At 43.9% G+C, this 26,469-nt stretch overlaps 1 protein-coding gene across 1 annotated transcript; it reads left to right on the plus strand.

Moving 5' to 3' along the window:
* Positions 1-381: 381 nt before the first annotated feature.
* On the plus strand, positions 382-26,422 carry LOC134647416 (protein pigeon). The gene is made up of 16 exons (XM_063501770.1): positions 382-639; positions 821-1,243; positions 2,492-2,631; positions 3,666-3,794; positions 4,958-5,119; positions 5,664-5,844; positions 6,891-7,039; positions 7,933-8,079; positions 8,358-8,537; positions 8,969-9,169; positions 9,633-9,809; positions 11,631-11,812; positions 13,090-13,304; positions 14,208-14,307; positions 15,625-15,728; positions 26,270-26,422. Exons 1-16 carry the CDS (start codon positions 579-581, stop codon positions 26,416-26,418), a joined length of 2,700 nt encoding a protein of 899 aa, XP_063357840.1. The 5' UTR covers positions 382-578; the 3' UTR covers positions 26,419-26,422.
* Positions 26,423-26,469: the final 47 nt, after the last annotated feature.

Here is a 26,469-nt window from a genome sequence, read left to right on the forward strand (position 1 = left end):
TGTTTAATTTGGTTACATTTTCTAAATAGACACAAAAATAAAGTGATGCTATAAAATATTTTCTGTAAAAATAATGGTGTCTAGGTCAACATTTAAATTTGAATAATTTATATTCATGAATAACTCAAAAATAAGTTAAAATTGTTATATTTATTCAAGTTTTTACAAAAACAAGACGAAATTGCTGCCATAAAATGGAACGACATCGACACTCCGAGGGCCTACCGCGAACCACGTTCGACGTGTTGCCTCTCTGTCGCACGTGTAAATTCGTACGTAAGTGTGACAGGGAGGTAGCATTTCAAACGTAGTTTGCGGTAGGCCCTCTGATGCTAGGCTCTGATTGGTTGAATGACGCATCAAGCTCGATGGCTTGGCAGCTGTGCTTTGATATGCGTTGTTGGTAGCCCTGAATCGGCTAATGTCATTCTGAACTACAGCTGGGCGCCAGCTGATAGAAAATTGAGCGAGAAAAGTCAATAAGGGTGTGCATTTATACTATTGATAACGTGGCGATATAGTGAAATTGCGTTTGTTATGTGAATTACAGGTGTTGTTTATGTTGATAGTGAAGTAATATGTCTGTTCAAAATATCGCTGTGAAACTTTGCGGTGTTTTGCAAGGCCAAAGTGAAGAAGGTTTGTATGATGCATAAAACATCTTGTTACTTCTTATATGCTTTGTCTAGTACAGTTCTAATGTTCTCAGATCTTTTGTATATCCTTTATAGAAGCAACCAATCCAAGAGAATCTAAGATCCATTAAGCTTTAATACCTTTTAAACACTTAATCTGTTATCTCATTGAATGCTCATTTCAGAGGTGACCGCAAGAGAATGGCGCTTGCTCGGGCAAGAGGACGACGGAACCCAAGTACTCTCCTGGGTCTCCACAAAGGACGACAAAGAAGTGCTAAACATTGGGGTCTACACCAACAAAACTAAATCTCTAGTCATTCTACACACATTTGAGGAGAAACTTAACATCATCCAGGCTTCAGTCAATGCGAGTCACAGCCTGCTCGTTTATTCCGTGAAACAACTGCCTGCTGAAGATTCTGAGATAAAGGAGCCCCTGTATTGTCCATATTTGATATGTCTACTGCCAGACAAGGATAGAACTCCGCATGGGATAGAGGAAGGTTCTACGAAGCAGATTATGGTGCAGTATGTGTATGGGAAAAGCAATAAGTACAGTCCAGGAATAAGGAATGATAGATTCTTGCTGTTTAAGCATTTGGAATGTAAGTATTCTTTGTTCTTCATTTTCAAGTTTTTTTTGTTTTAGTCTATTTACTAATGAACTTACACTAACATTTATACCAAACATGTAATCTATAGGTTATATTAGTATGCTATAATATTAAACTTAGTTTTACTAAACAAGACTATACAATAAAACTATTTGTAGTGATTAACAAACCTGCAATTGTATATAGTGTAACACAATGGAAGTTTGAAATGCACTATTGTATAATAAGTATCAATACTTTATGTTGCACACATATTACAATTACAAATGTCAAAAATACAAAATGAAAATGTCCAAAAATACACTAATTATTAAATACCTAAAAGCAACCTACTCCACATAAAATTCTCCAATCATTACCATAATAAATTTCAACAATTTTTTTTTCATTATATTAATAAACAATTCAATCAAATTTAAAAAAGTACATCATCAAATAACATGTTTTTACATTAGATGTCTGTCTTATTTTTCCCATAATTGTTTTCATCTAAACATGTAGGTATGTAACATCCCATATAATCATATCTAATAAAATAATATCATTAGAATGTGAGAATCTTATTGTTTTTATTGTGTGCAAAATCAACATTCCTTTAGTTTATTATTGTCTTCTGACCATGCCTGAATCTTTTTTTATATAAAATACATATCTATTGATAGACAAACAATGGAAACATAGTTATAGTTATGATAATTTTAATGTTGTTAATTAGATAATTACATGTCACTTAACATTAATTGCCTTGAAGAATATTTCCCACACATAATTACCACAGACATAATTACAATATTAGTTAAATAAAAACCATTTGCGGTAATAAAATGAATAGGCATGTTTAATGACGTGTTTGATTTGTGTTTAGTAAAAAGTTTCAAACAGCTGCATTGGTGAAAATCGAGATAACTTTATAAAGTAAAATAACTTTGACTTACCTAACAACTTTCTTTGCACTATCTGTTAACCGTTTCTGAGTTCTTCATTTCCTGCTCGGTGCTCCCAAAGGTTGTGTAGAAGAGATCACTTATTAGCTATAAGACCTCCCCTGTTGCTACTGAATTCAAATTTTTCTTCTTAATTGATTTGTAACTTATAAATTGAAATAGATATCGTCAGTGAAACTGGATATCGTATACTAAAAAAGTGACAGCCCTGCACAAAAGTGAGTGCCTTTCCTTTGTAACTTTTTATTGGTGCAATAAACAAGACGTACTTACTTAGGTATTATTACATCTCCAGATATCAAAGTATACCGAAGCCCGCTGTTCCTGAACGAGTGCGAGGACGGCAGCGAGCGCTGGGGCTTCGACGGCGTGTACACGGAGCCCGAGACGGTCGTCAACGTGTTCTCGTGGGCGCAGTGGGACGCCACCAACCAGGTACCTTTCATATACAGGGTGGCCAAATAAGAGGTATACACTTTATTTTTGAAATTTTATTCTATAAAACATAAAAAATATTAAGTATTCCTTGTTAAATATAATATTCAGTCAGCAATTACACATGGAAAATAATGTCAGACAAATGTCCACCTCTAGCAGCATGGCAGATGCGAACCCTTTTCATCGCGTTTTTCATCACTTTTTCACACATTTCTGGCGTTATCTCAGCGACAGTGTTTCGAATATTTTGTTTTAATTGCTGAAGGTTCGTTGGCCTATTAGCATAGACACGTCCCTTTAGATAGCCCCACAGAAAAAAGTCAGGAGCTGTTAAATCAGGAGATCTTGGGGGCCAGTCAATGTCACCGTTTCTCGAAATTAATCGACCGGGAAACGTTATTTTTAATGTTTCTATTGCTTTTAATGATTAAAACACGTTGTTCCGTCGTAAAACGCTCCATAATAAATTTGCCGTATCTACACAAACTAATTTTCATGCAATAACTGTCATATTTACCGCCAAAATAAAATGGCGGCAAAAAAAAGTTGTATACCTCTAAGTTGGCCACCCTGTACTAGGTTCCCTGCGCCCTCACGAGATACCTCTGACTATTTAGCCCTCTTGGTCTATTTTCCCGTCCTTTCAACCCTTATTTCACCCCCATAGAGAGCAAACTCTAGACTCTAGAGTAACTAGTGGCTCTGTGAGATGTAGACCTCGCAATCTATTTATGGCTCCACCATTTTTAAAACACCTAATCGACAATATACCCTGTCCGCCTGCTGCTGCCTGTTGTTACCCCTGTCTTCATGTATTATGTGTCTCTCTGTAAATGCTTCATTGAGGTTGTGCAATAAAGAGGATTTGTATTGTATTGTATCCTTAATTATTGAACCCGCTTACAAAATTTCGGATGTATCCGACCTGTAGAGGAGAACGGCCAGGCATACGTTGCAAGCATTTTTGCTGGTGCTGAAACGAAGACCTTCGTTACCTGTCGGTCAATAAATAAAAACTGATTTGTATGTAGGTGCTGTACTACATCCACTACCGCGCGCCCGCGCAGAGTTTCGCCGAAGAGGAAGTGAAGTCTCCGTGTGACGTGTCGCCTACTCTGTCTGCTCTGCAGTTCCACGCCGACCTGCCTCACGAGACCGTGGTACGTATAGCCACGCCACGGTATAGCCAATTATCCATTATAGCCACGTCAATACACAGCACACACAGAAGTCAATAGAACGCGAAAAGAATCAATGCAAGTCCACATTTTTAAACGAGTTTTCCTAAAATTAAAACTCTAAAAAAGCTAATGTGAGGTGGGGTAAGATTATCACCGGGGTCACTTATCAGTATGGAATTATCATTGTAAAACTATTTTGCCTTACAACTTAAAAAATCAAATAAAAGTCACACCTGAACGAGGATAGAGTTAAATTTGGACCATAGTTGGGAGCTTTTAGACTATAGTAGGGAGATTTTACGGTACTGTTAGTCTAGCCCTGTGCAAAATATACTACATATGTTAGTGTTACCCCACCTTAATTTACATGTCGAAATTTTGAGAGAGGTGACTTAACTAATGATGAATTAACACATTCATTGCCACCCAGCCAAACGAGACATCCGCGCCAGGCCACAAACATTTCGTCATAAAGCTGTAATGCCACGATCCCGACTTTCGGGTAGTCCGGCCTGCGAACGAAATCATAAAATACCCGATAGGCGGGTTTTCGGCACTGAATGTGTAAAATCACACACACTGACCTGCTGTGCCACTGAGCTGTTTCGTGTTATACCTACACAACTCGTGGTGTGTGTGGCATTATCCTCCTCCTCACAGACAATCCAACCTCTAGACATAGCATAGTCGCGCTACCTCCTCTGCCACACATACAAGACAAGACAAGACAAGACAAATTATTTATTTGTAAACATAGGTAACAGTGTTGGATAGGTACAAAAAGTATTTGAGAACGCTATGTTTCGCCGGCCGGCATACAAATTTGAAATTAGGTATACACATACCAATTAAATTACATTATTACAAGCAAATATACTTAACTAAAGAAATTAATCAATTATACAATAACTTAATCATAAAATAAATAATACGGTAGCGTTACTCCATCTTCGAGTCAATCCCGTGCCGTGATCGGTCCGTGTCTTTGAACGGACCAATCACGGCACGGGATTCGCTCACCTCGTCCCCCCGCACCCCCGTATTTTTGGCAGCATCGGTTTCATGAAAGAATTGGCCTAAGCTCAGTCTAGTGCTCCTCCTATACCTAATGGGTGCATAAACTATTTGGTATAATGTTTGAGCTGAACATCCCCCTCTCGCTCCCGCACGTGCACGCGGCGGCGGCGTGCGGCGCCTACGAGGACGACCCCGTGCCGCTGCGCGTGCACGACTGCTCGCTGGACCTGAGCATCGCGTGCCGGCCTAACGGAGTACTGTGCGTCGTGCACCATTATCTGTATAAGGTGGGTTTTATAGTATTTTATGCAACCGTTGTTTAAGACGGGTCAACAAAGGCGAGTGGCGTGAGTAACAATTTGAGGCGAAGCCGAAAATTGTCAATAAAGACGCCACGAGTATTTTTAGACTCAGTTAAACAACGTTGCATACAATACTTTTTCTACGACCAAGGACTTACTTTGAAATAAAATTGTAAATTTAATAAATATTTTTCATTCAAGAAGTAGCAAAGAATGGAGGGTACGGGCGGACAAAGAATGAATGAAATAAAAAAAAAACATGTCTATGGTTCATTTATTTGTCAGAGATGACATTTAAAATAAGGTTGGCAATAATGTATTTCATACAATATTTTAAAAATTAATAAAATATTAAGTAGGGTTTTAAAGGTGTGTGCACGACCCTTTATATCACAAATAAAAATACGGGTGTAGAAAAACAATACAAAATGTAATCACGGTTCATATCCCGGTCGATATAAGTCCAGTGAAGTGACTAATGATCTCAGTTGGTCTTTGAATAATAAAATAAAATTGAAGTATTGTTCAGCCCCTTGACGAGTCCACGAGCTCCCTGGTCCTCGAAGACAGCGCAGACCTCAAGGACTCGGGGGTCAACTTCGCCTACTCGGTCACAGTGCTGCAACACGGATGCGTCATCCACAGTGTGCTGCCCGACCTGCCCTGGACCCTAGCCAAGGCGCTGAGACCCTCGCACACCCTGTATAACGGTAATATAACACAAACACAACAAACTAGAATAACTATAGAAACCTGAATAGATCTCAGAAATTACCCCACGTGTATTTAATTGTGCCGCGAGGGACTCAACTGTACAGCTCGCAGAAACAGCGCGCCAAGCGGGATGTTTTGTAAACTTGAAATCCCATGGTAAATGACACTTAACGCAAACGCCTACATCACGTCACGCTATCGAATGGAATTTACGGGGTCCCTTTGTTTCCCATAAAGTTTTAAGTCATAATGTATTGTTTGTCATATTACCATTAGTCATAAAACTGAAACTGTTAACTTTACAGGATTTTCGTAAGATAATCCTATAGATAGGTTAGGTTTGTTTCATGGCAATCCTGAAAAGTGACGCGTTTCTGAACCAAATGAATTAGGAGTAACGAAAATGCGGGCAAACAACACATTATGACTTAAAACTTTTTGGGAAACAATAGAGACCCGGAATTCACACTAGAGACTAGAAAAAATAAAAATTCTAAACGCAAAGGAAAGTATTCCCCACAGGATATATTCATATTCATATTCTTTATTTGTATTGATCATACATTGTCACAGCCGCGTTATTTACATTATTATATACAATGGGTATGTCGGAAATATAATATACAATTAAAATTAGGTATCATTGTAAATTTTAGAAAAATGAACATAATTAAATTGTCAATAGAGTAGCTATACCCCGTTCCAATACGTCAGGAATAATAATACTTGCTTCCATTTAACATTAATTAGCCTTCCATGAATTCCTTGACCGAATAAAATGCCTTTTGGATCAGGAAACACTTGAGTTTTTTTATAAAAATGAGATCTGAGGCAATATCCTTTATATCAGACGGTAACCTGTTGTAGATGCGTGGGCCTATAATTTGGGAAAAGTTACCTGTTTTCGCAAGTCTGTGCCTAGGAATTATAAGTGCCTGCGTTCGTCTTGACGACTCACGTGTGGAGGTAGTAAAGTGATAGTGTGGAGGATATATCTTTAATACAAGTCTAAGTGTACATTGTTTTGACATGTTTTCCACAGATGACCACCTCCTAGTTCACATCCCGCACCTGTTCACGCACCTCATCGACATCAGCCCGGAGCACGCGCCCTGCCACCACGTCGTGCTGCCGTGTGACGAGGCGGGCGGCGCGCTGGCACCGCTGCAAGGATGGGGACCCCATGCTATGGTACCATACAACTACATACAATTATTATAGTTGATGGTCAAACCAATTTGTCAGTAAATAAGAACAAAAAAACTATACTCATATTTTCTTTTGGGCGCTAGTCATGAATCTAGTATTAAACTGGATTGGGCATGAGTGGTGGGGATAACTGACAGAATGGGATAGACTTATGTATCTTTCAGTAGGAGTAGCAGCGAAAGCGCTATTATTGTTTGTCCTTGTCGTAGTCTCACATTTTTTTTTATTCCCCACCGTAAATTAGCATGGATGATTCGTCGAATTTATTTGTTGCCCACCATAACAAATAAATTCGACCAATCATAGCGTCGCATTGCGTATGTTTTGTCCCTCACGGAGGCACGCGTAGACCACTTCTATAGGATGCTACCTTCTATGGTGCTAGTACTAGTGTAAAACAAAGATAGTATGATTCTCTCTGTCTATGTTTGAAATGAGACAGTCCTTTGACAAACTATATGACTTCTTCCAAGGCAAACTCGAATATAACCCGTTTAAGCTAATTCTGCGACTTTGACGTGACAAATATATCACAAGACCTACCTAACGGGCGTTATATAAATCGTTATCAGAAAAAAAACGGTCGCCGTTTGAATTATTTTAGTTAGTCGGCCGATTGTATTATTTGTATTTATAACTGATGCAAATATTATGAATTCGAAAATTTGCCGCAATGTCATTGTTTTAAATACTTGACCGATTGGGTTCAAATTACACTTAAAATCAATGGAAACGGATCTGAAATTAAACTTAAAAGCCATGAAAATTTAACATTTTGTATATGAAATCACATGAAAAGTACCTTCTTCTTGATTCAGTTTATACGGAACTAATTAATAAATAAAAATATTTTAAATTGTGTTTTTGTTAACCAGGTCGATCTCTCCACGCTAGACGTCGTAACACTGAGCATATCGGAGAAGGATCTCGTGTCGGCCTTCAAGAACACCGTAGCTGAGAACAAGATTGCCATCGTGCACTATCTAGTGGAGCACGAGGGCAACACAGAACTGGCTGAAGAGGTTTGTTACCATATTTTCTGCATCCCCTGATTTGTGAAATTGTGTTCCATAATATGATCTCCTCCTAAAATACATAAGAGAGACTCCATCCTAGGGGAGTTGGTCGCCTAAATTATAAAGTTACTTATATTAAATTTAAAATAGATTTAAATGGTAAACAGCAATTCTAAATTAGTAGCCAAAATCAGAACATTATAGCAATTGATTCCTTTTAGGGCGGTTATTTTTCATTTGTTGGCAATTAAGTATGTTAATGTTTAAATACATTTTAATTGCAGCTGATATCCTGGTTGTCTCTAAACCAGCGTCCAAAAGACGGAGACGTTTTTGTCCGAGCGATGCAGGAATATCTCATAGCGAGCGCTTTTTCTTTAACTCGGCGATCGTTGCCCGCCTCCGCTGTCCCACTGCTGGACTACCTACCCAGCGTGCTGCAGACCGAGCTCCATGACGTTAGGGTAAGTGTTTTCATTGACACTTTAAATATTTGTTTTTTGAAATTTATCCTCAGTTCACCAAAATTTGTATACAAAAGTCACTGTAATTGGGCTTCAAGGATTTTGAGATCAAGATGCCGCTTCTATAGTAACAATTGTTTGTATGACACTTCGGAAGCATTTGATTGGTTGAGCATAATGCCCGAGGCTCTAAGAACAGCTAAATCACTGCTTTTTGATAATGATAACAGGAGTAAATAATTCAGTTATTTATAACTAACTTTAACTAAGAAATTCTGAAAATAATTGTAAATAAAACCATGTCAAATGAGTAAACTCTGTTTGGAGTACCGCAAGGTTCACTTTTGGGACCTCTACTTTTTCACGTGCGATGAACGTGTGTGATGGAGTGTTGATCTTGGGATTCTTAGGGTTAGTATATATTTCCATAGGTCAGAGATGTGTGCGTGAGCGTGAGCCAAGAGCAGCTCTGGTGCGGAGCCAGCGTAGTCCTCGCTCCTCGACAGCGCGTCTGCCAGTTCAGCGAGGATGCCTGGACCAGGCTGTGGCGGAGGCTGTCGGTGCCCGCGCCGGCGCGGGCCGACCCGCAGGCGGTCTCTAAGCGGCTGGCCATGACCATGCATTGCTATCAAGTATGCTATACTTTTATGTACAATTACGGCGAATTATCCTTTTTCATCATCGTAACTAGATATAATTCGAAAATCTAAGTCTTACAAAAACAAAGCAGAGGCCTGTTGGGTTTAAGGCGCGTTGATGTCTTTTGTTCTATGTATATGACACCGTAAGATTGTGAACCCGTTAGTTTATAATCTAACGTAGGTTAGGTTAGATTATAATCTCCCTACCGTCAGTTTATAATGTAACTAGCGAGATTATAATATGACGAGTGTTGACAATTTTACGGTGACATATACAAAGAGTAAGTAATTCATCATAAACATTATAGTTGCAGATATCGTTTTATAATGAATATTTCATTAAAAATTTGTAAACGTCTTAGAATATCAAACATTAAATAGTATGTCAAAATAGCTTAGTTCAAAGCTTAAAGCAGACAGGTAAAAAAACTTAAAAGACATATTTTGCTTGCAGCCGGAAGCTCTGTCTCGCGGCAGCACCCCTCTGTCCCCCATGGCCGCGGGGGGAGGCCTGGGCGCGCTCTCGGGCTTGCCGGCGCCGCGCCGCCCCTCCGCGGCCAGCCACGACGCGCTGCCGTTCGTCGAGCTAGACGTCTGTACCGCTAGTAGACAGGAGCACGTTACTGCGGCGGTAAGTACATCTCCCTTCAAATTATTACACCAAAATTAATATTCAACACTTTTTCCTAGATCTACTTGAAGAAGTAAACTTCCATTTTAAATTTTGTGTCCCTAGCGTTAGCAGTTTGCCCTGTACATTTTGATGATCGATTGATCAGTCAGGGTCTTTAGACCGCGACGCTTTACCGTTCGTCGAGTTGGATGTTTGTAAAGAGAGCCGAAGGAGCACGTTACGCTACCCTATATACTACATTCTAATATAATATCGTCGTCGCGCTTGCCAAATCTGTACGTGTGAGGTTTTCATCAAATGAATTAATACCTTAATTATGTGTTTCGTTGCTAGGTATTAACTATTTGCATAGAGAAATATAGTAAGACAAGAGTGCTCACTCCATACATCAGTTCAGACTATTAATTTCAGTGTCTACATCTAGCATCGAGTAGCGGAACTATCAGTACTGCTACTTGACAATAGATGGAGCACCGACCGGAAAGTCTTATCTCAACAGCATAAGACTTTCCGGTCGGTGCTACATCTATTGTCGAGTAGCAGTACTGATAGTTCCGCTACTCGATGCTAGATGCTAATAGTCTTTTTGGTACTAAAACTGATGTATGGAGTGAGCACTCTATGTATTTTTTTCTGTATGATCTTACTTCAAATTATTACATTAAAATTCATATTCATCATTTTTTCCTAGATCTACTTGAAGAAGTAAACTTCCATTTTAAATTTCGTGTCCCTAGCGTTAACGGTTTGCCCTGTATATTTTGATGATCGATTGATCAGTCAGGGTCTTTAGACCGCGACGCTTTACCGTTCGTCGAGTTGGATGTTTGTAAACAGAGCCGGAGGAGCACGTTACGCTACCCTATATACTAGATTCTAATATAATATCGTCGTCGCGCTTGCCAAATCTGTACGTGTGAGGTTTTCATCAAATGAATTAATAGGCCCTAGAAAGCGGAACGACGATATAGTGTCTATAGCAGTACTCTCAGGAGCCGGATAACTTGGAAAAGGCCCGCCCGGGACCTACACCGGCGCCTATTATTAGGACGGCGGAAAATCGGGTCTGTATTCTATGATAGAATCTCTATATTTATATTCACCATTTTTCCTACATTTAAGAGCGCCGGTGGCCTAGCGGTAAAAGCGTGCGACTTACAATCCGGAGGTCGCAGGTTCGAACCCCGGCTCGTACCGATGAGTTTTTCCGAACTTATGTACGAAATATAATTTGATATTTACCAGTCGCTTTCCGGTGAAGGAAGACATCGTGAGGAAACCGGACTAATCCCAATACGGGTCTAGTTTACCCTCTAGGTTAGAAGATCAGATGGCAGTCGCTTTCGTAAAAACTGGTGCCCACGCCAATTACTGGTATTAGTTGCCAAGCGGACCCCAGGCACCCATGTGGCAAAAATGCCGGGACAACGCCAGGAAGATGATGATTTTTCCTACATCTATATATCAAAATTAATCCCCACTCCAAATTTGACGAGCGTCATGTTAGTTACGTACAGTAAGCCGCGAGTGGGGTCAGCACAGACAAGACATCCTCTAGACTGAGCATAGTAACGCTACCCCCTCTGCCACTTATACGGTAGTTTTACTCCATCTTCGAGTCAATCCCGTGCCGTGATCGGTCCGTGTCTTTGAACGGACCAATCACGGCACGGGATTCGCTCACCTCGTCCCCCCGCACCCCCGTATTTTTGGCAGCATCGGTTTCATGAAATAATTGCTCTAAACTCCGTCTAGAGGATTCCTAGTCTACGGGGGTCAGTAATCTCTGCAGCTCGAACATGTCGATGATGAATGCAGAACCTCCGCGCCATAAGCACGCATTTGCTGCGCGGCGCGGGCTCGGGCTCGGGTGCTGATAGCGTGCACGCGGCGGCCACGCGCTACGTGTCGGCGCAGCTCGACGCCGCGCGCGCGCTGTGCCGCGCCGCGTGCAGGGCCGTCGGGGCCACCACCGCGCAGCAGAAGGGATTCGCGTTCATGTACGATTCGATGGGTTGAACCCTTGGAGGATATAATCAAACGGAGACGCCATGTCTGTAATTTTCTGTACAAAACAGTCTGCCGATTTTTGCGGGGGAGGGGAACGTCAAATGTATGCGTAACGTAAAAATAGCCATGTCAGATAAACGTCAGTCCATACATTGTGTATGACCGTTGGCCGCCTATTTTCGACAAAGGGGAAAGCCTGTTAATGGCTACTCCGTTTAGTTGTATCCTCCAAGGTTGAACCGGTTGGAGAGTTGATTGACGTTGTCTATTACGTTTACAAGTTTGGAAAATGTTACCGAAGCTTTCGGAAATATGTGATATTGATGTTTATCCTGATTTAACTTTTTTGGCCGTTCGAAATCTATGTGCCCGAGTCTGTAAAATACCTACGGTGTAAAATAATGCGTCTCGCTTGACATTCTTTTTGGTAAAATAAGATAATGTAAATAATTAAAATGCAAATGTCCTTTATTTAAAAATCTTACCTTATTAAATTAAAATAAAATAAATCATCATTTATTTGAGATCGTAACAATTCATCGAATATTACCCTAAACATTACATAAATTAAAAACATTAATATTACATCTATTTAAACGTTAATCGACTTGAAAACTGTGAGGATTTTTTGTTTTTTAGACGCTTCATCGTATTGTTGGTTGCGTGATTTTATTTTCATTTGGTTCATCGTTTTTTAGGAATTTGGTCATTATCATTTGGTTCATCGTTTCTTTAGGAATTTGGTTCATTTTCATTTGGCTCATTCCTTGTTTTTTTCTTTCTTTTTGTGTGTGTTAATTTTGTTTAGGCAGGTTTTTTTGTTCCTAATATTTTTCGTTCTCATTCGTTTTGTATAATTTCACTCATCTGTTTTTACAGCGGGTGTCGGCTTGTTTATGTTTTGTTAATGTATTTTTCTCTTTTGGTTGTATAATTGTTTTATGTTATTTATGAAATTTTATTGTATAATTTTTAATTTACACTTTACAGTGTGATTCAATTACTAAATTAACATAGATCTTAATCTATGCTAATTTAGTAAGTTTAATATTATCTTTATCATTTTGTACCATTTAACCGTGTCGTGTTAGTTAAGCCACTTAAGCTTGCTCGATCGACCTAGAACCTTGATGAACCGTTTCCTTTTTTTTTCGCATTAGACGCTTAAAAGTATTTTTTTTTAAATATAAAAACGGTAGTATTCGTCAGCTGTTTACTATACTGAATTAAAAAATACATAAGTAAAGTAAGTTTTAATTTATTTCAGTGAAGAAATGGAAGGCACCCACGCGCTAATAGTGTTCAAAGTGTTAGAGCAGTACTACCTGGCGTGTGTCCGCGTCTCGTTCCCGCTGCCCGCGGGGTTCGGCTCGTGGTTCGCGCGCCTCGCGCACCGCGCCCTGCCCTTCCCCGCGCTGGTCGGGCTCGTGCACAGGGGCGTGTTGGAGATGCAGATAGACGTCATGAAGGATATCATCGCCAGTGAGCATAGTTTGTAGCTTTCTAATAGACCCCGAAGGCTAATCCTATTGTCTATTGTTAAGAAAAACCGCTCGTGCCGCGTGCCACAACCGCCTGCATAAAAAATCGGTACTTCGGTTACTGAGTGCCGGCGAGTCGGACGCTACAGAACCAGTCTAAAATGTGTCATCGAGATGCGTAACAGAGGCGCGTTATCGGAGAGCGCACCTACACTGGTTTTTTGAGCGTTGGACTAGCCCGCGCTCAGGTGCCAAATAGAATAATTAGGACCCTTTTTTGCAGGTAAGTAGCACGTGCGGTTTTACTGAACAATAGACAATAGGATAATCCTTCGGGGTCTACTAGAAAGCTACAAACTATACTATATTTTAGCTTTAACGCTTGCATTTTACATTTTTCAATTCAATTTCTTTATTTTTCAATTTATGCATTAACATAATGCACTTATGATTGTCAAAAAAGTACAGTTGTACAGAATTCAAATTAAACATTACAAAAAATCACAACATACATTAAATACACAGCCATTAGGAACACATAACGTAATTGGTATACATTGTACTTACAAAATAAAGAATTAAATATAGAATTTAACTTGATTTGCACATTTTTTTTCCTAAATCAGACAGTGGCCTCAGAACTTTTACTACGGGAAGTTGGCGGTGTAGTGACCAGTCGTCTGGGTAGAATTCGATAGAACCTTTCAAAACCATTTTCGTTTCCTTCCCAAAATTACCGTTTTAGGGAACTCTGCAACAGTGAAGTATAAGTTAATATGTCAAGTTATGCGTTTTAAATTTTAAAGTTTTATCTTAGTCATCGAGTCCGTGCGTTGCTTGTTAGTATCTGTAAAAAGTTATCGTTTGAAAGAAAAGTTGTCTTAAATATAACGTATTTTTTTAGCGAAAGATACAGACGAGCGCACAGTGAAGAACAAGCTGCGGCTCATCCAGCTGATCGGGGAGGGGCGCGCGAGGCGCACGCTCGCCGCGTGGCCGCACAGGTGGGACGGCGTTTCACTACTATCATAGAGAAAAAAATACATAGAGTGCTCACTCCATACATCAGTTTTAGTATCAAAAAGACTATTAGCATCTAGCATCGAGTAGCGGAACTATCAGTACTGCTACTTGACAATAGATGTAGCACCGACCGGAAAGTCTTATGTTGTTGAGATAAGACTTTCCGGTCGGTGCTACATCTATTGTCAAATAGCAGTACTGATAGTTCCGCTACTCGATGCTAGATGTAGATACTGAAATTAATAGTCTGAACTGATGTATGGAGTGAGCACTCTTGTCTTACTTATTTCTCTATGCTACTATGTATAACTTTTATGTGCATTTACATTTTGGTAATAACAAGCTCGAAAATTAAAACCGGCCAAGTGCGTGCGCGACTCGCGCACGGAGGGTTCCGCACCATCAACAAAAAAATAGAGCAAAACAAGCAAAAAAACGGTCACCCATCCAAGTACTGACCCCGCCCGACGTTGCTTAACTTCGGTCAAAAATCACGTTTGTTGTATGGGAGCCCCCACTTAAATCTTTATTTTATTCTGTTTTTAGTATTTGTTGTTATAGCGGCAACAGAAATACATCATCTGTGAAAATTTCAACTGTCTAGCTATCACAGTTCGTGAGATACAGCCTGGTGACAGATGGACGGACGGACGGACAGCGGAGCCTTAGTAATAGGGTCCCGTTTTTAACTCAATATATATAAAAATTGACTCAATATATGTCTCTCTCCGCACCGATTGTAGGTACATATCTGTTCGGCCCTACGGTTGACCGGTAGAGAATGCCATTTGGCATTAAGTCCGCCATTTGTACATTGTTGTATATATTTTTTGCAATAAATATTAAAAAATAAATTTACTCGCAAAAGGCTTCAATTTAAAAAAAAATCTGTTCAGAGTGTTCGGAACGGGCCCCGCGACTCCTCTCTTTCCGCACAGACTCTATCTTTAGTGAACTGCGAGACTTTTTTCGTTTAATAAAGTAGAAATTACTACGCATTTGAACAGCTGAAGAGCAAAACATTGAATAAGAGTGAACATTTCAGGGCACAGACAAGACATCCTCTAGACTGAGTATAGTAACGCTACCCCCTCTGCCACAAATATACGGTAGTTTTACTCCATCTTCGAGTCAAGTGTCAGAATCCCGTGCCGTGATTGGTCCGTGTCTTTGAACAGACCAATCACGGCACGGGATTCGCTCACCGCGTCCCCCGCACCCCAGTATTTTTGGCAGCATCGGTTTCATGAAATAATTGCTCTAAACTCCGTCTAGAGGATTCCTAGTCTATGTTTCAGGGCTGCGCTGGTGCTGCGCGCGCGCGAGCACGCCGCCGCGCTGCTGTCGGGCGCCGGCGCGGGCGCGGCGCCGCGCGAGCGCCGCCCCAAGCCGCACGGACACGGTGAGGCGCGCCGAACTACCTACCGACTGCGAAAATAGAACTGTGGCCTAGCCTATACAAATTTTACCTTTCCTAACACTACACAACCTAACAGCTTGTCAATAAATAATATTTTAAACAAGTATCGGCGTTTCACGCCGCGTCCGTTACATAAGCATCGCGTAGTATACTTATAGGTAGGTATGCATAGCGTGCCGCCATTGCCGCCGCGCGCGCCGATGAACGAAAGCCAAACCAGTCGATACTCGCCCTTCACGACGCAACTACGCGGCTCGCCTGCGCTCGCGCGGCCGTGTTTTGATTTACGTAAATCTGTAATTGTTATTAATTATACTAACGTTACTAATATGTTTGTGCTTGCGACTGTGCATATCAAGTAACTAATACACTAACAAGTGTGTGATATAAACTAAACTATAGACCTAAGGCTTACTGGCTAATCCGGTGGTTGTGTTTATAACCTTAAAACTACATAGACTTATCTATCCTGTGCAGCGCCTTCTTAATTTTTATTTGGGGTATTTCTACCGTTCAGTAATAGTGACTTTTTACATATGTTTCTTCATGTGCCTGCCTGTTTAATTAAATAAAGACAATATAAATAAACAGTGTTATCAGTTACTACGGAACCTCATCATCCCCCCCTATACTGGTGACCACGACAGAGCCATGGGAACACGGGATAACCAGCCGCCACCGACCGGCCAACCGCCAGCGGTTCCTGGAAACGCCGCCGCTAGTGAGGAGACAGGGCCCGCGCCCGCGACCGACACATCTATGCCACCCGGCAGTAGTGATGGGAGCGTGTCGATAAACACGCACGATGTGTTCAGAGTGGGAATAAAAGTGCCTCCTTTTTGGCCAGAAGAACCAGACATTTGGTTTGCTCAGATTGAGGGCCAATTCGACCTACAGCGGATTACAAGTGATACTACAAAATTCAATTACGTAATTAGCCATCTAGACAACCATCACTCCAGGGCCGTAAAGGATATAATCATAAAACCTCCTGCAAGCGGCAAATATGAAAAGCTCAAAGGTGAGCTTATCAGAAGATTAAGCGACTCGAAAGAAAAACGCATCAAGCAACTGATGATGCACGAGGAGCTGGGCGAGCGGAAGCCGTCGGAGTTCCTGCGCCACCTCCAGGGACTGGCGGGCGTCAGCGTAGACGACGACTTCATGAAGACTATGTGGATCGGCCGCCTGCCGCACGGAATTCAAACAGTGCTAGCCGGGCAACCCAGTACAGCGACGCTCGAAGCCCTCGCCGACCTGGCGGATCGGGTCAACGACCTGGCTTCAGCTTCGCCACGCGTGGCAGCCGTCGGCAATACAGTACCCGGATCGGTGATCAGTGACCTCGCAAAAGAACTCGCGGAACTTCGGCGGGAGCTTCGGGAGTTGAAGACTGGACCTGGTCGAAGCTCCAGATCCCGCACCTCATCCGCGCAGGGCAGCCGCAGCAGCTCCAGGCAACGCTCCGAATCGAATTATAGAAAATACCCAACATGCTGGTATCATAGCAAATTCGGAGAGAAAGCCAGCAGGTGCACCCGCCCATGTGACTACTCTTCGGAAAACGCGAAGGGCGGTCGATAATGGCGGCTGACGATTGCCCTCCAACTTCAAGAGGCCGCCTGTTCGTGACCGACCGATCTTCGAAGACGCAGTTCCTGGTCGACACTGGTAGCGACCTCTGTGTCTACCCAAGGTCATCACTTCGCGAACGTCGTTCAAAAACGGACTATAGTTTATGTGCAGCTAATGGTTCTAGTATAAGTACATATGGGTATGTCCATTTTGATTTAGACCTTAGTTTACGTAGAACATTTCCATGGCGCTTTGTAGTAGCAGATGTGACAAAACCAATAATTGGCGTAGATTTTTTAAACTTTTATGATCTCTTGGTTGACTGTCGCCGTAAACGCTTAATAGATAATCTCACGATGCTCTCAGCTGTTGCTACCTCAGCCCATGGTTGTAATATTTCATCTGTGAAAGTAGTGACTGGCGAGTCTCGTTATCATAAAATTCTTGACGATTTCATCGAAATCACTCGTCCAGCCGGTACACATCACACCGTTAAGCATAACACCGTACACCACATTAGAACAACACCAGGCCCTCCAGTCTCGTCCCCACCTCGCCGTTTAGCCCCCGACAAGCTCAAAATCGCGCGACAGGAATTCCAGTCTATGCTGGCCAATGGCACAGCTAGACCTTCGGAAAGCCCGTGGTCATCACCACTTCACCTGGCGCCGAAGAAAAACAACGGGTGGCGTCCCTGCGGCGATTACCGTAAGTTAAATGCCCGTACAGTGCCTGACATGTATCCGATTAAACACATTCACGACTGTACGCACAGTGTTGCAGGTTGTAGCATATTTAGCACAATTGACCTCGAAAAAGCGTATAATCAGATACCTGTCAGCCCCGAGGATATACCAAAGACCGCTATTACAACCCCTTTCGGTCTATATGAGTTTCCCTACATGGGGTTTGGCTTCAGAAACGCGGGGCAAACTTTTCAACGGTTTGTTGACGAGGTGACCAGAGGCCTCGATTTCGTCTATGCGTACTTGGACGATTTCCTCATTTACTCACGCAGTGAAGCTGAGCATGAGGAACATCTCCGCAAGGTTTTCCAGAGGCTCAAGGACTACGGCCTCATGGTGAACACAGCCAAGTGCGTCTTTGGCGAAAAAGAGGTAACATTTTTAGGATACCGGATCTCAGAGAGAGGCTGCAAACCGCTCGACTCCAAGGTACAGGCAGTCAAGGATTTCCCGCCTCCTACAAACGTCCGGCAACTTAGAGGTTTTTTGGGTATGCTCAATTTCTACAGGAGATTTCTTCCGCGAGCAGCCCAGATCCAGGCTCCTCTTCATGCTCTACTGACTGGTTCGGTAAAAGGTTCCCAACCCATCACTCTCGAAGGAGAGACTCTAGCAGCCTTCGAAGCCTGCAAAGAGAGCTTATCCAATGCTGCTCTGCTGGCTCACCCCGACTGCTCCGCTAGTCTCGCTGTGGTTACTGACGCATCAGATAAAGCCCTTGGTGCAGTACTGCAGCAGTTCAAGGACGGCAATTGGGAACCGCTCGCGTTCTTCTCGAGGAAGCTTACACCTGCACAAGTTAAGTACTCTCCCTATGACAGGGAGCTGCTTGCCATTTATGAAGCTGTTAAGTACTTTCGACACATGCTCGAGGCCAGGCATTTTGTCGTATATACTGACCACAAACCGATCAGTTTCGCATTTCACGAACGAAAAACAAACTGTTCGCCGCGTCAGTATAGGCATCTCGACTTCATCTCCCAGTTCACAACGGACATCCGGCATATATCCGGAAAGGATAATGTTGTCGCCGATACCCTGTCGCGTATCGAAGAACTGGGAGCACCGGTAAGTCTTGAGGCTCTAGCCGAAGGTCAAGCTTCTGATCCTGAGTTGCAAGCACTCCTAAGCGAAGGTTCCTCGCTGCAGCTGCGAAAGCTACATGTACCTGGTAGTCGTGTCCCTCTGTACTGCGATGTCAGTACCCCGACCTCCAGGCCTTATGTCAGTAAGTACTTTCGCAAGCAAGTTTTTGATAGTTTGCACTCTCTTAGTCACCCCGGATCCAACGCGTCGGCTAAGCTAGTCGCCGAAAGGTTTGTGTGGCCCGGCGTTCAGAAAGACTGTAGAGAGTGGACTCGCGCGTGTATCCAGTGCCAGCGGGCGAAGGTCAATCGACATGTGACCGCCCCCCTTGGTACCTTCAACTTACCGCGCGCCCGTTTCAAACAGGTTCACATTGATTTGGTCGGACCTCTTCCTCTCTCGCATGGATATCGGTACTGTCTGACAGCCGTAGACCGGTTCACCCGGTGGCCGGAAGCAGTACCGATCGAGGACATGACTGCGGAAACTGTTGCCAAGGCTCTACTATCAAACTGGATAGCTCGATTCGGTTCTCCAACAGACATAACAACCGACCGCGGAAGCCAGTTTGAATCCGAGTTGTTCCAATGTCTGTCAAAGTTGGCCGGATTTGAACACAAAAGGACAACAGCCTATCATCCAGCGTGCAATGGATTAGTGGAGCGCTTCCACAGGCAATTAAAAGCCGCAATAGTATGTCACGCGAACGAGAAGTGGACCGAATCGTTACCCTGGGTTCTACTTGGAATAAGGACTGCCTTCAAGGAAGACTTACAGTCATCTTCAGCCGAACTGGTGTACGGAGAACCTCTAAGGCTTCCTGGTGAGTTCTTTGACTCAAACATGACTGGTACAACAGACATGTCTGTATTCACCGCCAGACTCAGGAACTTCGCCGAAAAGCTAAGGCCTATACCTGCTTCTCGCCACACGAAACCTAAGGTATTTGTATACAAAGAACTTTCAACCTGCGAGTACGTGTTCCTCCGAGAACACCCATCACGAGGTCCACTGCAACCAGCATACTCTGGACCCCATAAGGTAATATCTCGTGATGACAAGGTTTTCAGGATTGTTCTGCACAATACAGAGAAGACAGTGTCCATAGACCGACTTAAGCCGGCCTTCACACTGTCTCCCGACATGGGAAGTGATAATCACACTACTGATCCACCTACGGTAGCAAATCATCACTCTCGTCAGCAGATCACTCCTAGTGCTACACCTCAACAACCTGATCAGGCTGTAATAACTCCTGCAGCTGCAACTGAACAGAACACCACACGTTCAGGTCGCCAGGTGAGATTCCCAGATCATTACAAGGATTATTATCGCCCTTGACGGTCTCTGGGGGGGAGTGGTGTGGCCTAGCCTATACAAATTTTACCTTTCCTAACACTACACAACCTAACAGCTTGTCAATAAATAATATTTTAAACAAGTATCGGCGTTTCACGCCGCGTCCGTTACATAAGCATCGCGTAGTATACTTATAGGTAGGTATGCATAGCGTGCCGCCATTGCCGCCGCGCGCGCCGATGAACGAAAGCCAAACCAGTCGATACTCGCCCTTCACGACGCAACTACGCGGCTCGCCTGCGCTCGCGCGGCCGTGTTTTGATTTACGTAAATCTGTAATTGTTATTAATTATACTAACGTTACTAATATGTTTGTGCTTGCGACTGTGCATATCAAGTAACTAATACACTAACAAGTGTGTGATATAAACTAAACTATAGACCTAAGGCTTACTGGCTAATCCGGTGGTTGTGTTTATAACCTTAAAACTACATAGACTTATCTATCCTGTGCAGCGCCTTCTTAATTTTTATTTGGGGTATTTCTACCGTTCAGTAATAGTGACTTTTTACATATGTTTCTTCATGTGCCTGCCTGTTTAATTAAATAAAGACAATATAAATAAACAGTGTTATCAGTTACTACGGAACCTCATCATCCCCCCCTATACTGGTGACCACGACAGAGCCATGGGAACACGGGATAACCAGCCGCCACCGACCGGCCAACCGCCAGCGGTTCCTGGAAACGCCGCCGCTAGTGAGGAGACAGGGCCCGCGCCCGCGACCGACACATCTATGCCACCCGGCAGTAGTGATGGGAGCGTGTCGATAAACACGCACGATGTGTTCAGAGTGGGAATAAAAGTGCCTCCTTTTTGGCCAGAAGAACCAGACATTTGGTTTGCTCAGATTGAGGGCCAATTCGACCTACAGCGGATTACAAGTGATACTACAAAATTCAATTACGTAATTAGCCATCTAGACAACCATCACTCCAGGGCCGTAAAGGATATAATCATAAAACCTCCTGCAAGCGGCAAATATGAAAAGCTCAAAGGTGAGCTTATCAGAAGATTAAGCGACTCGAAAGAAAAACGCATCAAGCAACTGATGATGCACGAGGAGCTGGGCGAGCGGAAGCCGTCGGAGTTCCTGCGCCACCTCCAGGGACTGGCGGGCGTCAGCGTAGACGACGACTTCATGAAGACTATGTGGATCGGCCGCCTGCCGCACGGAATTCAAACAGTGCTAGCCGGGCAACCCAGTACAGCGACGCTCGAAGCCCTCGCCGACCTGGCGGATCGGGTCAACGACCTGGCTTCAGCTTCGCCACGCGTGGCAGCCGTCGGCAATACAGTACCCGGATCGGTGATCAGTGACCTCGCAAAAGAACTCGCGGAACTTCGGCGGGAGCTTCGGGAGTTGAAGACTGGACCTGGTCGAAGCTCCAGATCCCGCACCTCATCCGCGCAGGGCAGCCGCAGCAGCTCCAGGCAACGCTCCGAATCGAATTATAGAAAATACCCAACATGCTGGTATCATAGCAAATTCGGAGAGAAAGCCAGCAGGTGCACCCGCCCATGTGACTACTCTTCGGAAAACGCGAAGGGCGGTCGATAATGGCGGCTGACGATTGCCCTCCAACTTCAAGAGGCCGCCTGTTCGTGACCGACCGATCTTCGAAGACGCAGTTCCTGGTCGACACTGGTAGCGACCTCTGTGTCTACCCAAGGTCATCACTTCGCGAACGTCGTTCAAAAACGGACTATAGTTTATGTGCAGCTAATGGTTCTAGTATAAGTACATATGGGTATGTCCATTTTGATTTAGACCTTAGTTTACGTAGAACATTTCCATGGCGCTTTGTAGTAGCAGATGTGACAAAACCAATAATTGGCGTAGATTTTTTAAACTTTTATGATCTCTTGGTTGACTGTCGCCGTAAACGCTTAATAGATAATCTCACGATGCTCTCAGCTGTTGCTACCTCAGCCCATGGTTGTAATATTTCATCTGTGAAAGTAGTGACTGGCGAGTCTCGTTATCATAAAATTCTTGACGATTTCATCGAAATCACTCGTCCAGCCGGTACACATCACACCGTTAAGCATAACACCGTACACCACATTAGAACAACACCAGGCCCTCCAGTCTCGTCCCCACCTCGCCGTTTAGCCCCCGACAAGCTCAAAATCGCGCGACAGGAATTCCAGTCTATGCTGGCCAATGGCACAGCTAGACCTTCGGAAAGCCCGTGGTCATCACCACTTCACCTGGCGCCGAAGAAAAACAACGGGTGGCGTCCCTGCGGCGATTACCGTAAGTTAAATGCCCGTACAGTGCCTGACATGTATCCGATTAAACACATTCACGACTGTACGCACAGTGTTGCAGGTTGTAGCATATTTAGCACAATTGACCTCGAAAAAGCGTATAATCAGATACCTGTCAGCCCCGAGGATATACCAAAGACCGCTATTACAACCCCTTTCGGTCTATATGAGTTTCCCTACATGGGGTTTGGCTTCAGAAACGCGGGGCAAACTTTTCAACGGTTTGTTGACGAGGTGACCAGAGGCCTCGATTTCGTCTATGCGTACTTGGACGATTTCCTCATTTACTCACGCAGTGAAGCTGAGCATGAGGAACATCTCCGCAAGGTTTTCCAGAGGCTCAAGGACTACGGCCTCATGGTGAACACAGCCAAGTGCGTCTTTGGCGAAAAAGAGGTAACATTTTTAGGATACCGGATCTCAGAGAGAGGCTGCAAACCGCTCGACTCCAAGGTACAGGCAGTCAAGGATTTCCCGCCTCCTACAAACGTCCGGCAACTTAGAGGTTTTTTGGGTATGCTCAATTTCTACAGGAGATTTCTTCCGCGAGCAGCCCAGATCCAGGCTCCTCTTCATGCTCTACTGACTGGTTCGGTAAAAGGTTCCCAACCCATCACTCTCGAAGGAGAGACTCTAGCAGCCTTCGAAGCCTGCAAAGAGAGCTTATCCAATGCTGCTCTGCTGGCTCACCCCGACTGCTCCGCTAGTCTCGCTGTGGTTACTGACGCATCAGATAAAGCCCTTGGTGCAGTACTGCAGCAGTTCAAGGACGGCAATTGGGAACCGCTCGCGTTCTTCTCGAGGAAGCTTACACCTGCACAAGTTAAGTACTCTCCCTATGACAGGGAGCTGCTTGCCATTTATGAAGCTGTTAAGTACTTTCGACACATGCTCGAGGCCAGGCATTTTGTCGTATATACTGACCACAAACCGATCAGTTTCGCATTTCACGAACGAAAAACAAACTGTTCGCCGCGTCAGTATAGGCATCTCGACTTCATCTCCCAGTTCACAACGGACATCCGGCATATATCCGGAAAGGATAATGTTGTCGCCGATACCCTGTCGCGTATCGAAGAACTGGGAGCACCGGTAAGTCTTGAGGCTCTAGCCGAAGGTCAAGCTTCTGATCCTGAGTTGCAAGCACTCCTAAGCGAAGGTTCCTCGCTGCAGCTGCGAAAGCTACATGTACCTGGTAGTCGTGTCCCTCTGTACTGCGATGTCAGTACCCCGACCTCCAGGCCTTATGTCAGTAAGTACTTTCGCAAGCAAGTTTTTGATAGTTTGCACTCTCTTAGTCACCCCGGATCCAACGCGTCGGCTAAGCTAGTCGCCGAAAGGTTTGTGTGGCCCGGCGTTCAGAAAGACTGTAGAGAGTGGACTCGCGCGTGTATCCAGTGCCAGCGGGCGAAGGTCAATCGACATGTGACCGCCCCCCTTGGTACCTTCAACTTACCGCGCGCCCGTTTCAAACAGGTTCACATTGATTTGGTCGGACCTCTTCCTCTCTCGCATGGATATCGGTACTGTCTGACAGCCGTAGACCGGTTCACCCGGTGGCCGGAAGCAGTACCGATCGAGGACATGACTGCGGAAACTGTTGCCAAGGCTCTACTATCAAACTGGATAGCTCGATTCGGTTCTCCAACAGACATAACAACCGACCGCGGAAGCCAGTTTGAATCCGAGTTGTTCCAATGTCTGTCAAAGTTGGCCGGATTTGAACACAAAAGGACAACAGCCTATCATCCAGCGTGCAATGGATTAGTGGAGCGCTTCCACAGGCAATTAAAAGCCGCAATAGTATGTCACGCGAACGAGAAGTGGACCGAATCGTTACCCTGGGTTCTACTTGGAATAAGGACTGCCTTCAAGGAAGACTTACAGTCATCTTCAGCCGAACTGGTGTACGGAGAACCTCTAAGGCTTCCTGGTGAGTTCTTTGACTCAAACATGACTGGTACAACAGACATGTCTGTATTCACCGCCAGACTCAGGAACTTCGCCGAAAAGCTAAGGCCTATACCTGCTTCTCGCCACACGAAACCTAAGGTATTTGTATACAAAGAACTTTCAACCTGCGAGTACGTGTTCCTCCGAGAACACCCATCACGAGGTCCACTGCAACCAGCATACTCTGGACCCCATAAGGTAATATCTCGTGATGACAAGGTTTTCAGGATTGTTCTGCACAATACAGAGAAGACAGTGTCCATAGACCGACTTAAGCCGGCCTTCACACTGTCTCCCGACATGGGAAGTGATAATCACACTACTGATCCACCTACGGTAGCAAATCATCACTCTCGTCAGCAGATCACTCCTAGTGCTACACCTCAACAACCTGATCAGGCTGTAATAACTCCTGCAGCTGCAACTGAACAGAACACCACACGTTCAGGTCGCCAGGTGAGATTCCCAGATCATTACAAGGATTATTATCGCCCTTGACGGTCTCTGGGGGGGAGTGGTGTGGCCTAGCCTATACAAATTTTACCTTTCCTAACACTACACAACCTAACAGCTTGTCAATAAATAATATTTTAAACAAGTATCGGCGTTTCACGCCGCGTCCGTTACATAAGCATCGCGTAGTATACTTATAGGTAGGTATGCATAGCGTGCCGCCATTGCCGCCGCGCGCGCCGATGAACGAAAGCCAAACCAGTCGATACTCGCCCTTCACGACGCAACTACGCGGCTCGCCTGCGCTCGCGCGGCCGTGTTTTGATTTACGTAAATCTGTAATTGTTATTAATTATACTAACGTTACTAATATGTTTGTGCTTGCGACTGTGCATATCAAGTAACTAATACACTAACAAGTGTGTGATATAAACTAAACTATAGACCTAAGGCTTACTGGCTAATCCGGTGGTTGTGTTTATAACCTTAAAACTACATAGACTTATCTATCCTGTGCAGCGCCTTCTTAATTTTTATTTGGGGTATTTCTACCGTTCAGTAATAGTGACTTTTTACATATGTTTCTTCATGTGCCTGCCTGTTTAATTAAATAAAGACAATATAAATAAACAGTGTTATCAGTTACTACGGAACCTCATCATCACCCCCTATAGAACTTCGCTAATTCTGGCCATTTTTCTCTATCACTCTAATTACGCCTTCATTAGAGTAAAAGAGAAAGATCCCCGCAATTTGCGAATTTCGGTTTTCGCGGGAGCCCCTCTGACTAACCATAAAAAACGTACGGCGCGTCCATACTTGTATTCGACCCTCCTACTTTTTTACTAGTTCACTATTAGTCGCTTTCATCGTTCCTAGATGGCGCTAGTAGTCCTGAAATATTGACCTCCACGGAAGTTCCTGGCCCACGATCTACTGTTTGTCCACAATTTGACCATTAGTACTTTTAATCGTACCTAGATGGCGCTAGTAGTCCTGAAATATTTGACTATTTTGATTATATTTCTGGTTTTGATGTCATAAAAACTATAAGATTGTATTGTTTATATCGCAGGCATCGCGGCGCTGCCGTCGGGCGAGCGGCTGTCTCCCCTGGACACGTTCCTGGACCTCCTGACGGCCAAGGCTTCCCTCAACGACCTGGACTTCAACCTCATCATCGAAGCCACGTTGGCCCTAGTGCAGCAGGACGCTGCCAACTAGAATAAACTACAACAAAATACTACTTTATAAACAGCGGCGGTAGCACGGTCG

This window comes from Cydia amplana, chromosome 4, assembly GCF_948474715.1.
Source record: "Cydia amplana chromosome 4, ilCydAmpl1.1, whole genome shotgun sequence".
Classification (NCBI taxonomy): domain Eukaryota; kingdom Metazoa; phylum Arthropoda; class Insecta; order Lepidoptera; family Tortricidae; genus Cydia; species Cydia amplana.